Source organism: Trematomus bernacchii, unplaced genomic scaffold (assembly GCF_902827165.1).
Source record: "Trematomus bernacchii unplaced genomic scaffold, fTreBer1.1, whole genome shotgun sequence".
NCBI lineage: Eukaryota > Metazoa > Chordata > Actinopteri > Perciformes > Nototheniidae > Trematomus > Trematomus bernacchii.
The window spans coordinates 275760-289386 of NW_022987851.1; the positions used below are offsets into that span (position 1 = coordinate 275760).

A 13627-nucleotide genomic window follows, 5' to 3' on the forward strand; every position below is an offset into this window, starting at 1 on the left:
TCTGCACGGCCCACAGTCTGTGGAACCCAGTAAAGTATATATTTTTTCCCCAACCCACCATGCAACCGGGCCATTTGGCTCTCTGTAAAAAAAAAACACGAGCCACTGCAAAGCACAGTGTTGAGTCGTGACTGTGAATTGGAGACCTCTGAGGTAATATTTGAAATGCCAGATGGTGCTGACCATGGCGAGCAGTTCCCATCTGGGGACATTGTAGTGGGGCTCAGCCTTGTTGAATGTTCTATTTCTCCACAAAGCATCTCTTGGGTCATCACAGTGTCTGAGACAACATGGCTCTGTGCCAAAGATAAAAGCCAGAATGGGAGTGGCAAACTGCAAGTCAACATTTAGGAGGGTGCTTGCAGATTAGAACATATGAAACAAGCTTTTTACACAAGAGGTTTATGAGTCTGATAGAGGTTTCACAATTTAAAGTTTTATTACATTTCCATCTCTCTTTAATGTGATATAGATAATACTTTGAAAAACAATGTTTTACTTACACCTTTACAAATGTGTGGTAGGCTGCTCAGAAGCAGCCAAAATCAAAATAGAAGTCACAGTTGATCTGAAACGGCGCTCCAAAACTCTCTGTATCTGCAGACCTTTACCTGCTTGATCTCAAATATGCTCTTCTATGTAATTCTGCATTTGTATAGTATTGTTCTTCTTAGCAGGTTTGTCAAGTAGTGTTTCTGAAAATACATTTATTCAATGGATCACTTATGTCAAACATGATGTATTGTATATATTACACATTGGAATTACAATTCAAATATCCCAAAACAATCTATTGGATGACAACCATTCACTCTCCCACAATGCAAACAAGGGCTCGAGTAATTCAGACACATCAAATCACACGTTTTTTCTGAACAACAACTTTTAATGAAGATGTTTGTGAATTAGCTTTATCAGTACATTATGTACAATGAATCAAAAATAGGTTAATTTTTATCATCGTCGTCACACCAGCTTGGGTACATATTATCATAGGATAATCCTGTAGGCCTATGTGCGAACAACAGTTATTGTCAGAATTTAGACGCAATCTCGGAACAGGCAATGGCAATATGAACAGTAGCTTACCTTGGTGCACATTTTCCTTTTCACTTTATATAAAGTGAAGGGTTATGACATGTCAGTTAAAGGGGTACAATTCAATGTATCAAGCTTAACTGCATATTACATATAAGTGTATGAAATCAGGATTGTGATTCTAAAATATAAATAATAAAACTTGTGAATGATCCTAATTTGAATTGGATGTTTATGGTTCAACATTCTGGGAAATGCTCTCTTTTGTGAGCAAGATGGAAACCTTGAAACCAATTTCATGTCAGTGTCTTAAGTGTGGAGCTGGAGGACATGGTTAACCTCGATGAGCATAAACATGCTAGGCTATCTATATTGTGTAGCATAAATGTACTATAATTGCATTTCATAGGGCAACCTTGTGTTTCAGAAGGACAATAAATGAATCCTTGAAAGCTTGGGTAGGTAAACTTGGAAAGGCCAGCAAGAGAGAGTAAACCAGATTTTTCAAACTATATCCAAAGCAAAAATACTTAGATGTTCCCAAACCTTTTCCAATAAAATTAGCTAGCAGTAGCTTCAATCGCTACATCTAATTAAAAAGTCCCCAAGTTGGCAACCCTGACAGTGGTCCTTTAAAACGCCACTCTCTCAAAACATAAATATGAATGTGAACAACCAACATAGCTAATGTCACTATACTGTCAGGCTAGTACTTGTGGAAGAATTTGTTGGGGCACAATGAGTGAAAGGGCAAATAATTGGCTTAACAGTCGAGATCTAAAGTGCCAAATATAACATTTGAAAAAATAAATACTTAACCCATCCTAGCTTTAACAGTGAAGACTGATCCGAGACAATCGTTGCTGTGAGACAACCCAGTCTCACGGCATTTCGTGTTATAGTCACAACATTTAATCTATTGATTCGTGTTCACCAACACGATTTCCCCCTTTTTTTCGTGTCACACAGAACGATTTTAAAAGCAATGTATTTCTATTGGTAGTGTGTTTCGTGCCTGCACCACGTATTTTTGTCCGGTCGGGTCTTGGAAGACCGGAAGCTGTGGGGTTCATAAAAACATGTTCTTACTCAATATCAAGCCACGATTATTATTTTTAATTTGAAATCGTTGGTTGTTAGCACTCAGAGCTCACAGCTCCTCATATCTTTTCAGAAACTAGACAAAAGTTAAACAAGTACAAACCACAGACTGTCTGTGTCATGGCGAATACAGTCGCTGGTTTATTTATGTCTGTATAGGCCGTTGTTTTGAGTGTGGACGGTCGGAGCATATACAACGTTAGGTTAGCCGATCTCCATTCAGAAAACACGCATTTTAAAAGGTTTTTCGCCTGCCGTCTGTCTGCAGACTTGTCAAAGCATTAATTCATGTTTTTTACTAACCGGTATCAGTATGTTGTTACTTCGGCATCATTTTGAAACGTGTATTACAATTAAATCACGGTAAAATATGTTCATTTTGTTGTAGCCCCCTTGCCAGCGATTCTCTCACTAGTTTAGCATATTCAGCCCGGTTGTTGGCCCAGAAAGAACCACAATTTTGGAGGGCCAGAAAAACTGTGAAAAAGTACCCGTTAGCCGGAATTACCCCTAGTGGAAACGCAACAAAAAAACGGGCCGGGCTACGCGCTGCAGTGGAAATGCGCCATTAGAGCTACAACCCAGCTTCCGGTTTTGGGCATTCTGGCTATGCATCACTCATTCACCAATGGGTAATGTTTAGATGGATTTTAGGAACTTCCCTCTCGATTCTATTGGCTCTAATGGTTCAAAAGAGGTGTCAATCATCAAAATCGACCAAGGGGGCAACCCCGTCTCACGGCATTTCGTGTTATAGTCACGACATTGAATCTATTGATTCGTGTTCACCAACACGATTTCCCCCTTTTTTTCGTATCACACAGAACGATTTTAAAAGCAATGTATTTCTATTGGTAGTGTGTTTCGTGCCTGCACCACGTGTTTTTGTCCGGTCGGGTCTTGGAAGACCGGAAGCTGTGTGGTTCATAAAAACATTTTCTTACTCAATATCAAGCCACGATTATTATTTTTATTTTAAATTGTATAATGTCGGACTTTTTTTGCCATCTGTGAGGAAAAGAAATGGGGCTCAGAGCCTCAGAATACAGAAATCTGTATTTTTTAAATCTTTTTTTCCTTCTAATTTGTTATTCTTTTCTAAATAACACACTGTTATTTACTCAACAATAACACACAATTATCCTTGTTTTTATTTATTTGTTTAATTCTATAATGTCGGGCTTGTTTGTCGTTCCTCAGGAACTGAATTTCTGAGGCTCTGAGCCCCATTTCTTTTCCTCACGGACGGCAAAACAAGTCCGACATTATACGATTTAAAATAAAAACAATAATTCTGGCTTGATATTGAGTAAGAACATGTTTTTATGAACCCCACAGCTTCCGGTTTTCCAAGACCCGACCGGACAAAAAGACGTGGTGCAGGCACGAAACACACTACCAATAGAAATACTTGCTTTTAAAATCGTTCTGTGTGACACCAAAAAAAGGGGAAAATCGTATTGGTGAACATGAATCAATAGATTAAATGTCATGACTATAACACGAAATGCCGTGAGACTGGGTTGTGTGAGACTGTTGATGCTAGCAAGCTAATGAGTCGCTTGCTAGCAAAAGTGTAAAAGAACAACATGATGTATTACATAACTGATATATGTAATATGTAATGTAAAGCGCTTTGAGCACAAAATAAATGCAATTAATCATTATTATCTTTATATGAATTTGTACCAAGCCGGGCTTTTGTTTTGTTTTGAGAAATCTTGAAAGCAAATTAAATATAGCTATTCAAGAAATTACATAGTTAGCGATGTTCAGTTGGATTTTTTCATGAAAACGTTACAATCCTTAAGCAACATATTGTTTATTTATTTTGTTCTTACTTGGGATACAAATGAACAAGATGCAACATGTTTTCTAGTGAGCTAAGGAGGTGTTGGGTGTATTTACCAAGCCTGGCTAGCTAAACCCCCTGCTTTCAAGTCTTTATGCAAAGTAAGGTTAACCACATCCAGCTCCGTACTTAATACAGACATGAAAATGAAATACGTTTTCTTCTCTCTCTCTCGCAGGAACAATTATATTTTATAGGGCCTTTTATTTAATGTATATTCTGATTTCTTATCTCAGATCGTGCATCAATTCGAAGGGCTACATTTTTGAGCATACTCTAAATGTAAATGCAATTGTTTGTCAAGATAAGTTAAGATGTTACTCTTAATAGACATCCCGTTAATCCAAGCATTGCTCTTTAAATGGTGCAGGAGACATATAGTGTATAATGTATATAACACAATGTAACATCAGTGGTTATATCACTTAATGGCACAAGCTTTGCATCGAATCCCTCTGCTTTCTGAGATGGTTCTTGGTGCTGAAAGTCCTCAGGATGCAATCACAGGATTAAAAACTGTACAAACTGCTGCTGCTGGACTGTACTGTTGAGCTAGAAAAATTATCCGGTGGCCCAGCCTTTCCAGCGGTAGTGTGGCATCCTCTGTAGGGTAAATAAAGGGAGGCTCATATTCAGTGTATAGAGAACAGGGTGGAGTCACCAAAGGTGTGAGTCTGACAGACGTTGAAAAGGCCAGCAGGCTTCTTATCTGTCCATTCTGAAACACATGCTCTGGCGTCTTCAGATCGAAACCTCGTATTCTCGTGTATCCTGTGAAGAGAATGAGCACATGTGGTCAAAGGAAGGGAGTTGCGTACGAAGCAGCGGTTGTCAAATGTTATCATAAAAATCATTAATCAATAACTTTTATTTGGATACAGCAATAAGAAATAAAAATTAAACGGTAATGTTAGTTTCCTGTGAAAATATCATGCGTCCATCTCTAATGGGATTTTCTCCTATTAATACTTTCTGACTTCCCTAGACTTATTTGGCTGTCAGCCTCAGCCAATGGTTCCTACTGAATAATTAAATCAAACAGCTCAGAAATGTATAGTTTGATTTAGTAAAAACAAACATATTCCACTTTAGTTTTGTCAAACAAAGGGACTCCTTTAGTTGCGGATTAATCCACATGTGGTGCTCTAGTAAGTATTTGTCGCAGCAGGACAGTGTAAATGGGATTGAGTGAAATAAAGTACAGTGTGTGTGTTCATGTTAATAAAGTATCATGTCAACCAGTGTGGTTTAATGATCAGTCAACAACAAAGAGCTTCTTAGCAAAGGAAGTAGACACACCCTACTGTGATTCACACAATACTGTATTGTTGGTTTGAGGGATGCATATCAGACGTGTTTCCCATACCATAGGCAAACACAAGATAAGAATATTGCTACACTTCCCCTTGCAACATTTATGACACATCATTTAGGATTTAGGAACAACTCACATCATTGTTCTATGGGATTGCCAGCATGGAAGAAGAAAAAGAAAAACTCAACACATCAAACGTTTTATACAGTGTACAGAATATTTACTTATGTTGATAGAACCAGACCAGTTTTGTTAGGTAAACAAATAAATACATTAGTTATAGATCTTAAACTGTTGCAAATTAATCCAGCAATGCTTAAACCGTTTTTTTAGTCTCAAACCCACTGTCCATGATGTAGGTAATGGGAGGGAGATACAACAAGGTACACTGGGAACACAGGAGATGGAGTAAAACACTGTGCCTAGTCCCTCCCCCCAAACAAACATGCAATCTCACAGTCTGAGGTATACGTTGACTCACCGTTGTCTCATAAACTGAGTTGTCACACGTGGATTCTCCAGAGATGTTTTCATATGGTAGGTTGGAGGACAGTGACAGCTGAAGTGGCTTTCTCTGAAGCCTGAGCACAGACAGAGAATGCATGACAAAGAAGGAGACACACATGTTTTAATATGTACAATGTCATTCTGGAGAAATGGCACCCTAAAATGTGGTTTCTTTTTATTCTATGTAACTGTGTACTTTTCTCATCATGTGACATACTCCTGCACCTGCTTTTATGAGTCAGATGTGCTAATAGAGAGGTGTAGACCAGTTATGATGGAGGTGTTGTGGAGGTGGATGGTATAATGAAGGATCACTGACACACACATTTTAATAGAAATCGCAGAACAGGGTTGGTTATATAATACAATCAAATGTTATAGAAAGAATAAATAATAACAAACCAACATTTTCTCTGTAAACGGTGCTGATACCTCTATTCCACTTACATGCGTTTTGTTTTAGTTCCATGCTGGCTGGTTTAGTTCCCAAGTGCGAACCAGTTTGCTTTTCCACTGACCAGAGCTGACCATTTTCTTTGCTTCATGCGATTATAGTTTCCAGCGTGAATATCACTCACAATAACACAAATGGCGGCTAACATTGGAGCTGTGTCATGTTCAAGCTATTGAATGACAAATTCTTCAACTTTAAATGGTAAATGGATGGACTGCATTTCAGATAGCATTTTATCCATTCCTTACGACTCCCAAGTGCGCTTTACATATAAAAGTCATCATTCACACCCATTTATATAGTGGCAGGGGATGCCATACATGGTGCCATCTGCTCAAGGAAGCTAACATTCACACACCCAGTTGGAGCAATCGGGAGCAATTTTCCCAAGGACACACCGACATGCCGCCTTGTATATATATAGCATAATAATCATTCACCATAAATACTTTGAGTAGCTTATCGTTGGTAGCACAACTATAGCAAAATGGTTTTCATTCAAAGTGAATAAAATGGTGAACATTAGGCAAGTTTATTTATATCTTTGTGGTTGTGTTCTAGCCACTTTGCGCTCTCAATGTAACCTGAACAACATTCTCTGTTGCTCTCCCGGAGGTTTCTTCCACTTTACCCCCATTAGCTGTGGGGTTCCTTTGGAAGTTTTTCCTTGTCCGATGGGAGGGTCTAAGGACAGAGGGTGTCGTATTTGTATTAATTGTCTTTACAAACTGTAAAGTCCCCTGAGACAAATGTAGAATATGTGATATTGGGCTATATAAATAAACGTTGATTGATTGAACATTCTACTCTTGCCATGAGCTGTTGTTGCTCCGCTCCGGCCTCCGACGTATGTGGCTCGGTTTTCGCCGAGTAAATAGTTGGTGCTTGACAGCTGGCGTCATTGCAGTGGAAACACAAAAAACTGGTTTGCAATTGCTCACCGGCTCAAAACCGATATTCAGTGGAAACAGGCTTTAATTTAAAATAGACAATTGATAGAATTGGTATTTATTGTCTTATATGAGTGTTAAAGAGAGAAGCTAAGACCACATGTATTTGTATAAAACTGTCTTCTGTTGCTCTGTTGGTGGAGCCTGTGACCTAAGGTTTTCATCGACATAACTACACTGTAGCTATACGTATGACAAATAAAAGCCTTGAACCTTCTTTTTGAACATTTGAACCTACTTTGAGTAGTAGAGGTAGATTCCAATGATGAGGCTGAGGAGGAGGACGATGGGGATGAAGACAGCAAATGCTACTTGGGCCCCCTCCATTCTTAGGTCTGCAGTAGACACTATTGGAGAGAAAACGGGGACACGACAATACATTATTGATTGGCAGGTCAAACGTTTTTATTTTGTTAAGAACAATATTGTCTCTTGTATTTGCTAATCATGTGTCATTACTTTCAGCAGAAATTCACTCGTTAAAAACAAATCAGCTAACATAAAACTTGCAAAGAAACCATGCTCTTTTTTTGTAATTGTTAAAAAATTTAAATAATCTTAGCACAAATATCTATTAAAACGTCCATGCTCAGACCATCAGACTTCTTGTGAAGACTTACCATCTAATCTGTGCTCAGCATTAGCTGGGTGGGCTGTGAATGATACAGAAGTGTGTTAAACATGAAACTGCATGAATTATAAACACTTTAGAATTTTTTTCACAAAAACATTTTTGTATCATGAACTAAAGGCCAATCCTGCGTTATTTCAGCGTCTACTCTCCTACAGCCTTCTTCAAAGTGACAGAAAAACAATATCCACTTTTCCTTTTGGCATTCTATTTGTGATTGATTTCACAGTGTCTTTGAAACATGCTCCGTCTTCTTTATTTAGCTTATTTTATTTTAACTGTCTTTCAAACGGTCAACGTCACTGAATAATAGAGAGGATTTAAGGTCCCACGTCTGAACATGAAGTCAGGTATTGATGGAATTAAATAAACAGAGTGCACGAGATGATGAAGTTCAAGCTACATATTTTGACTTGAATATGAACATTTCATTTGAAGCTTTTCGAGATTTGATTAATGTGATTTCAGTTTCTTTTTTCCAGCACACATTGAGGTACAATATGTGCAGTGTTACTCAAGTAGAAATATACAAAGATAACAGGCTTTAAATTATACAAAAACTGAAATAATAACAAAAGATGACATTCAGTCACGTAAACAACAAATTAATTAAGTTTCATGGCCCAATCAAAGTTATTAAAAAAAAACTAATGTAAAATGGTATTTATCAAGAAATGATTAAGATATTGTGTCATTCTTTGCAACACTTAAAAAGTCAAGGATTTCTGAAACCACGCAGGAAAAAAAGGAGATGAAGAATAATTTAGTTCTGCTAAATGCAAAAATGTCGGCAAGATTAATGTAACAATAAAATAATTTGCTAGATATCAGGCATATACTGTACATCATTTAGAATCTGAGCTATAGTATCACAGTTTAAAAACATGGGAACAGTTACGTTTTTCTTTAACTAAAAGGAATAGTGTACTTAATAATTTACTCAATTGAAGAATAGTAATAATAGTAATAAAAACAGATTATACAAATACGATGAAAAACACTTTTTAAAAAAGGCAATTTTAAAGTGTGTTTTAGTTTCCCTTCACACTATGGAAACAAAGACATGCCATAGGGATTGGAATCTTTATGAACAAGTGAAGAAATATAATATATTTTACTTTGTAAGAGCAAAAGATGACAAGATAAAGTTGAGGGTTTAGGTTTCAAAGTACCACCTTTGACTTTTCTTTTACTTATTTCAATTCTCATATTATTCAACTTGAATGTATTCAGTTGCACATAACGTTTTCAAAAATAATTGTCTTTATTTGGCTCCCTTGGACACTTTGTAACATGATTTACATTGCTTAAATAAAACACTCAACCAATTAAATGACTTAAGTATTGAATTATTCAAAAATATGTTAGCACATTTAGGTATTCTTATTCATCCATAGTTTAGGACTTCACATATTTACATATTCGAATGGTCTTACATTAGATCATGTTTTTAAAGAAGCAAAGGATATTGTGTAGAATGATGGTGACCCTGCCAGGCTGCAGTTCCTCACCTTTGCAGACAGGTGGCAGCCCACTCCACTGGGACGGGTGTCCAGGGACACAGTGGAGAACTGGCTCCCCCAGCAGCTGGTGTCCGGGCAGACAGGAGTAGTGGAGGGTCTCTCCCGCCTGGAACTGGATCTTGTTGGAGCTGGGGACCCCGTAGGTAGGCGTTCCTGGGTGACTGCAGGGCTCCAAGACCTCAGCTGGAGTTAAAGGGGAGAAACAGTTCAGGTTGAGAAGACTGTAGGAAATGTGCATTGAAAGGTGCCAGTAGAGAATGGCACTAATGTCCAGACTGTCATTCAATTAGGTATGGATATTCACATATCTGTACAGTATGACTAACTTTCTCATAACATTTTTTACAAATGTCCACTTCTACACAAGCAATGTCAAAAAACCTAACATGCCGATTGCAGGAAACTGCTGAGCACAATCATATGAATATTAGCAAAAATGTATGGAAAAATTATATCAGCAGAAGGTTTCACAAAGAATGAAAAAAAAGAAGGAAGTGCTTTTAAATAAATACAAACACACACACACACTTAAGTTACAATCATTTTGAGATAAATAACTGTATATGTGCCAAATTTACAGGGATGGTCTGTTTAAGAAAGTTACACAAATTGTAACATAGCATTAGTACGGAAGATGATTGGGGCCACAGGCGGAACATTTACCTCCTCGAGTTTTGACCAATACATTTTTTGCACATGTGGCTGGAATCTCAGAATTCTGAGTTTTCTTCCCAGAATTCAGTTTGAACTATATTTTTAACTATAAAATATTCAATCTCTATTTTTTTAAGACCTCAATAAATGTTTCACATGTGGCCCTAATTTTCCTCCATACAATTGCCATCTGATAGGATGTTTCAGATGCTGGTCAGAGAACAGCTCACTATTAAGCGCTTTGAGCACCAGGAAAAGCGCTTTATAAATGTAATGTAGTATTATTATTATTGTCAAGAAGAGGACTGCACGTCAAAATACTTCAAGACATGTCGTTTAAAACTGACTATATACAGTTTGAATTATCTTCAGTCTGTGGCAGGTCCTTACTATAATTTGAAATATACTGTAGTTCTTTAAATGCTGTTGAAACAATGGCATTATTGGACCTAGATGACTGTTTAAGCAAAGACACGAAAAACTCCTTAATCTGCAAAATTAATTGTATCATTTAGAATTGGCATGAAAGAGAATGAGTCTTCTTCAATCAATCAATCAATCAATGTTTATTTATATAGCCCAATATCACAAATGTTACATTTGTCTCAGTGGACTTCACAGTTTGTACAGAATATCAGTATGACAATACGACACCCTCTGTCCTTAGACCCTCACATCGTACAAGGAAAAACTTCCAAAAAAGGAAAAACCCCACAGTTTAAAGGGGAAAATGGGAGAAACCTCAGGGAGAGCAACAGAGGAGGGATCCCTCTCCCAGGACGGACAAACGTGCAATAGATGCCGTGTTTAAATCGAAGATATAATACATTTTACAGCATAGGTAGACCAAATGTTTGGAAATGCATGTGTCTATAATAAGAAGATGAATCTACGAGGATGTCAACAATCCTGTGGAAGCCATCAGGGTATGATGAGAGTGAGGCAGGACCGCAGAGACAGGTTCAGCCACGACTCGAAGTCCAGGACTCAAATCCAGAACTCAGGATAGAGGATCCAGGACACAGGATCCAGGGCTCAGGACTAAGGATCCAGGACTCAGGATCCAGGACTCCGGATCCAGGACTCACGATGCAGGATCCAGGACACATGATTCAGGATCCAGGACACAGGACCGCAGCAACAGGATCAGCCACGACTCAGGATCCCGGCGTATATAGACACCAAAAATACATTTGGGGGAAGCTGGGTTATTCGGAACATGAGAGTACACAGGTACAGACAGACAGAAGGAAGAAGTAAGGTGTCCCCCGACAGTCTAAGCCTATACCAGCTAAACTAACGTGTCTACGTACATGGACTGCCTTAGGATAGGTTGAGGGAAAGGGGTAGCAAGTAAGAAGTAAGGAACAGAGGTGGAGAGGCACAACGTGTCTACGTACATGCACTCCCTTAGGATAGGTTGAGGGAAAGGGGTAGCAGGTAAGAAATAAGGAACAGAAGTGGAGAGGCACAACGTGTCTACCTACATGCACTCCCTTAGAATAGGTTGAGGGAAAGGGTAGCAAGTAAGAAGTAAGGAACAGAGGTGGAGAGGCACAACGTGTCTACGTACATGCACTCCCTTAGGATAGGGTGAGGGAAAAGAGTAGGAACTAAGATGTATGCACTACATCTATACCATGAGCGCCTTGCTCCTAAAAGTTTTTTTTGGCACTGACACCAATCAACAGTTGTGCGTCGACTCGGCAGGGATCAAGGCACGTATATGCCTCTCCCTGCTTCCACCGTCTACACACACAACCAAATTACATACCATCAGTAAGGAAAAAGAGTAAGAATTAAGATGTATAGGTGAAGAGGCACAACGTGTCTACGTCAATGCACTCTTATTAGATCAACTATAAGCTTTATCAAAAAGGAAGATCTAAGCGTACTCTTAAAAACGGATAGGCTGTCTGCCGCCCGTACACAAACTGGAAGCTGATTCCACAAAAGTGGAGCTTGATAAGAAAAGGCTCTGGCTCCCAATGTACTTTTAGAGACACTAGGAACAACCAACAACCGTGCATTCTTGGAATGAAATGCCCTAGTAGGACAGTAGGGTATAATGAGTTCTTTAAGGTAAGATGGCAACTGCTTTTTCAAGAGTTTTTGAGAGGAACGGAAGATTAGAAATAGGTCTATAATTGGCTAAAACCTCTGGATCGAGGTTGTGCTTTTTAAGAAGAGGTTTTATCACTGCTACTTTAAATGATTGTGGAACATAGCCTGATAATAAAGACATATTCATAATATGTATAAAAAAGTGTTAATTAATGGAAAAACTTCCTTTAACAGCTTAGTTGGAATTGGGTCTAAGATACACGTTGATGGTTCAGAAGAAAGAATCATTGAATTCAATTGTTCAAGGTTTATGGCTGAAAAGCATTCTAATTTACTATCTAGTGTAATATTAGAACTTATGTTTCCGGGAGCTGTTGATAACACTATACTGGTCAAAGGCAAGTGGTCATTCATTTTGTTTCTAAGAGTAACAATTTTATCATTAAAAAAGCACTACTACTGAGTGCTATGGGAATAGAAGGCTCAATAGAGCTGTGGCTCTCTGTCAGCCTGGCTACAGTGCTGAAAATAAATCTTGCATTATTCTTATTCTCATCTATTAATGAAGAATAGTAAGCTGCTCTCGCTTTACGCAGTGCTTTCTTATATTCATTGAGAGTAATATGCCAAATTAAACGAGATTCTTCATGTTTAGTGGAACGCCATATCCTTTCAAGTTGTCTCGACTTTTGCTTTATTTTGCGGGTTTCGGCATTATGCCATGGAGCTAGTCTATGTTGTTTTATTTTCTTCTTTTTCAAAGGAGCAACAGAGTCTAATTTTATTCGCAGGGCATCTGTAACACTATCAACAACATGATCAATTTGTGGTGGTGTACATTTTGTATAAGTTTCCTCCCTTCCATGCAGACATGCTATCGAGTTAAGTATTGATGGAATCTCTTCCTTAAATTTGGCTATAGCACTAACAGATAGGTTCCTGCTGCAGGAGCTTTTGACTAATGGTTTGTAGTCTAGTAACAGTACTGCAAAAGTTACCAAAAAATGGTTGGATAAAGCAGGATTATGCGGTTCGACTAATAGTTGCTCAATTTCAATACCATAAGTCAGAACAAGGTCGAGAGTGTGATTATAACAGTGGGTTGGTTTATTTACACTCTGACGGAAACCAACATAATCTAATATAGAGTTAAATGCAACAGTAAGGCTATTTTTATCATCGTCAACATGAATATTAAAGTAACCTACGATAATTACTTTATCTGTTTTAAGTATCAAAGTTGATAAAAACTCAGAGAATTCTGATAAAAATTCTGAATAAGGACCTGGTGCACGGTACACTGTAACAAATAAGATTGGCTGCAAAGTTTTCCAGGTCGGATGCGTAAGACTAAAAACAAGGCTTTCAAAGGAGGTATAATTTAATTTTGGTTTAGTATTGATAAGTAAACTTGAGTCAAAGATGGCTGCAACTTTACCTCCTCGGTCTGTGCCTCGAGCAATATGAGTATTGATATGGCTGGGTGGAGTGGCCTCATTTATGCTGACATATTCTTCATGTCTCAACCAAGTTTCAGT

General features: G+C 38.1%; 1 protein-coding gene across 1 annotated transcript in view; it reads right to left on the reverse strand.

Moving 5' to 3' along the window:
• Positions 1-3629: 3629 nt before the first annotated feature.
• The window catches only part of sez6b (seizure related 6 homolog b), a 215480-nt gene continuing 205482 nt past the window's right edge, over positions 3630-13627 (reverse strand). The window contains exons 13-18 of the mRNA XM_034112960.1: positions 9360-9554; positions 7838-7870; positions 7456-7564; positions 5788-5887; positions 5443-5451; positions 3630-4762 (exon numbers count right to left, since the gene is read on the reverse strand). Coding sequence (XP_033968851.1) covers positions 4733-4762; positions 5443-5451; positions 5788-5887; positions 7456-7564; positions 7838-7870; positions 9360-9554 — 476 coding nt within the window. The 3' untranslated portion in view covers positions 3630-4732. The remainder of the gene's footprint in view (positions 4763-5442; positions 5452-5787; positions 5888-7455; positions 7565-7837; positions 7871-9359; positions 9555-13627) is intronic.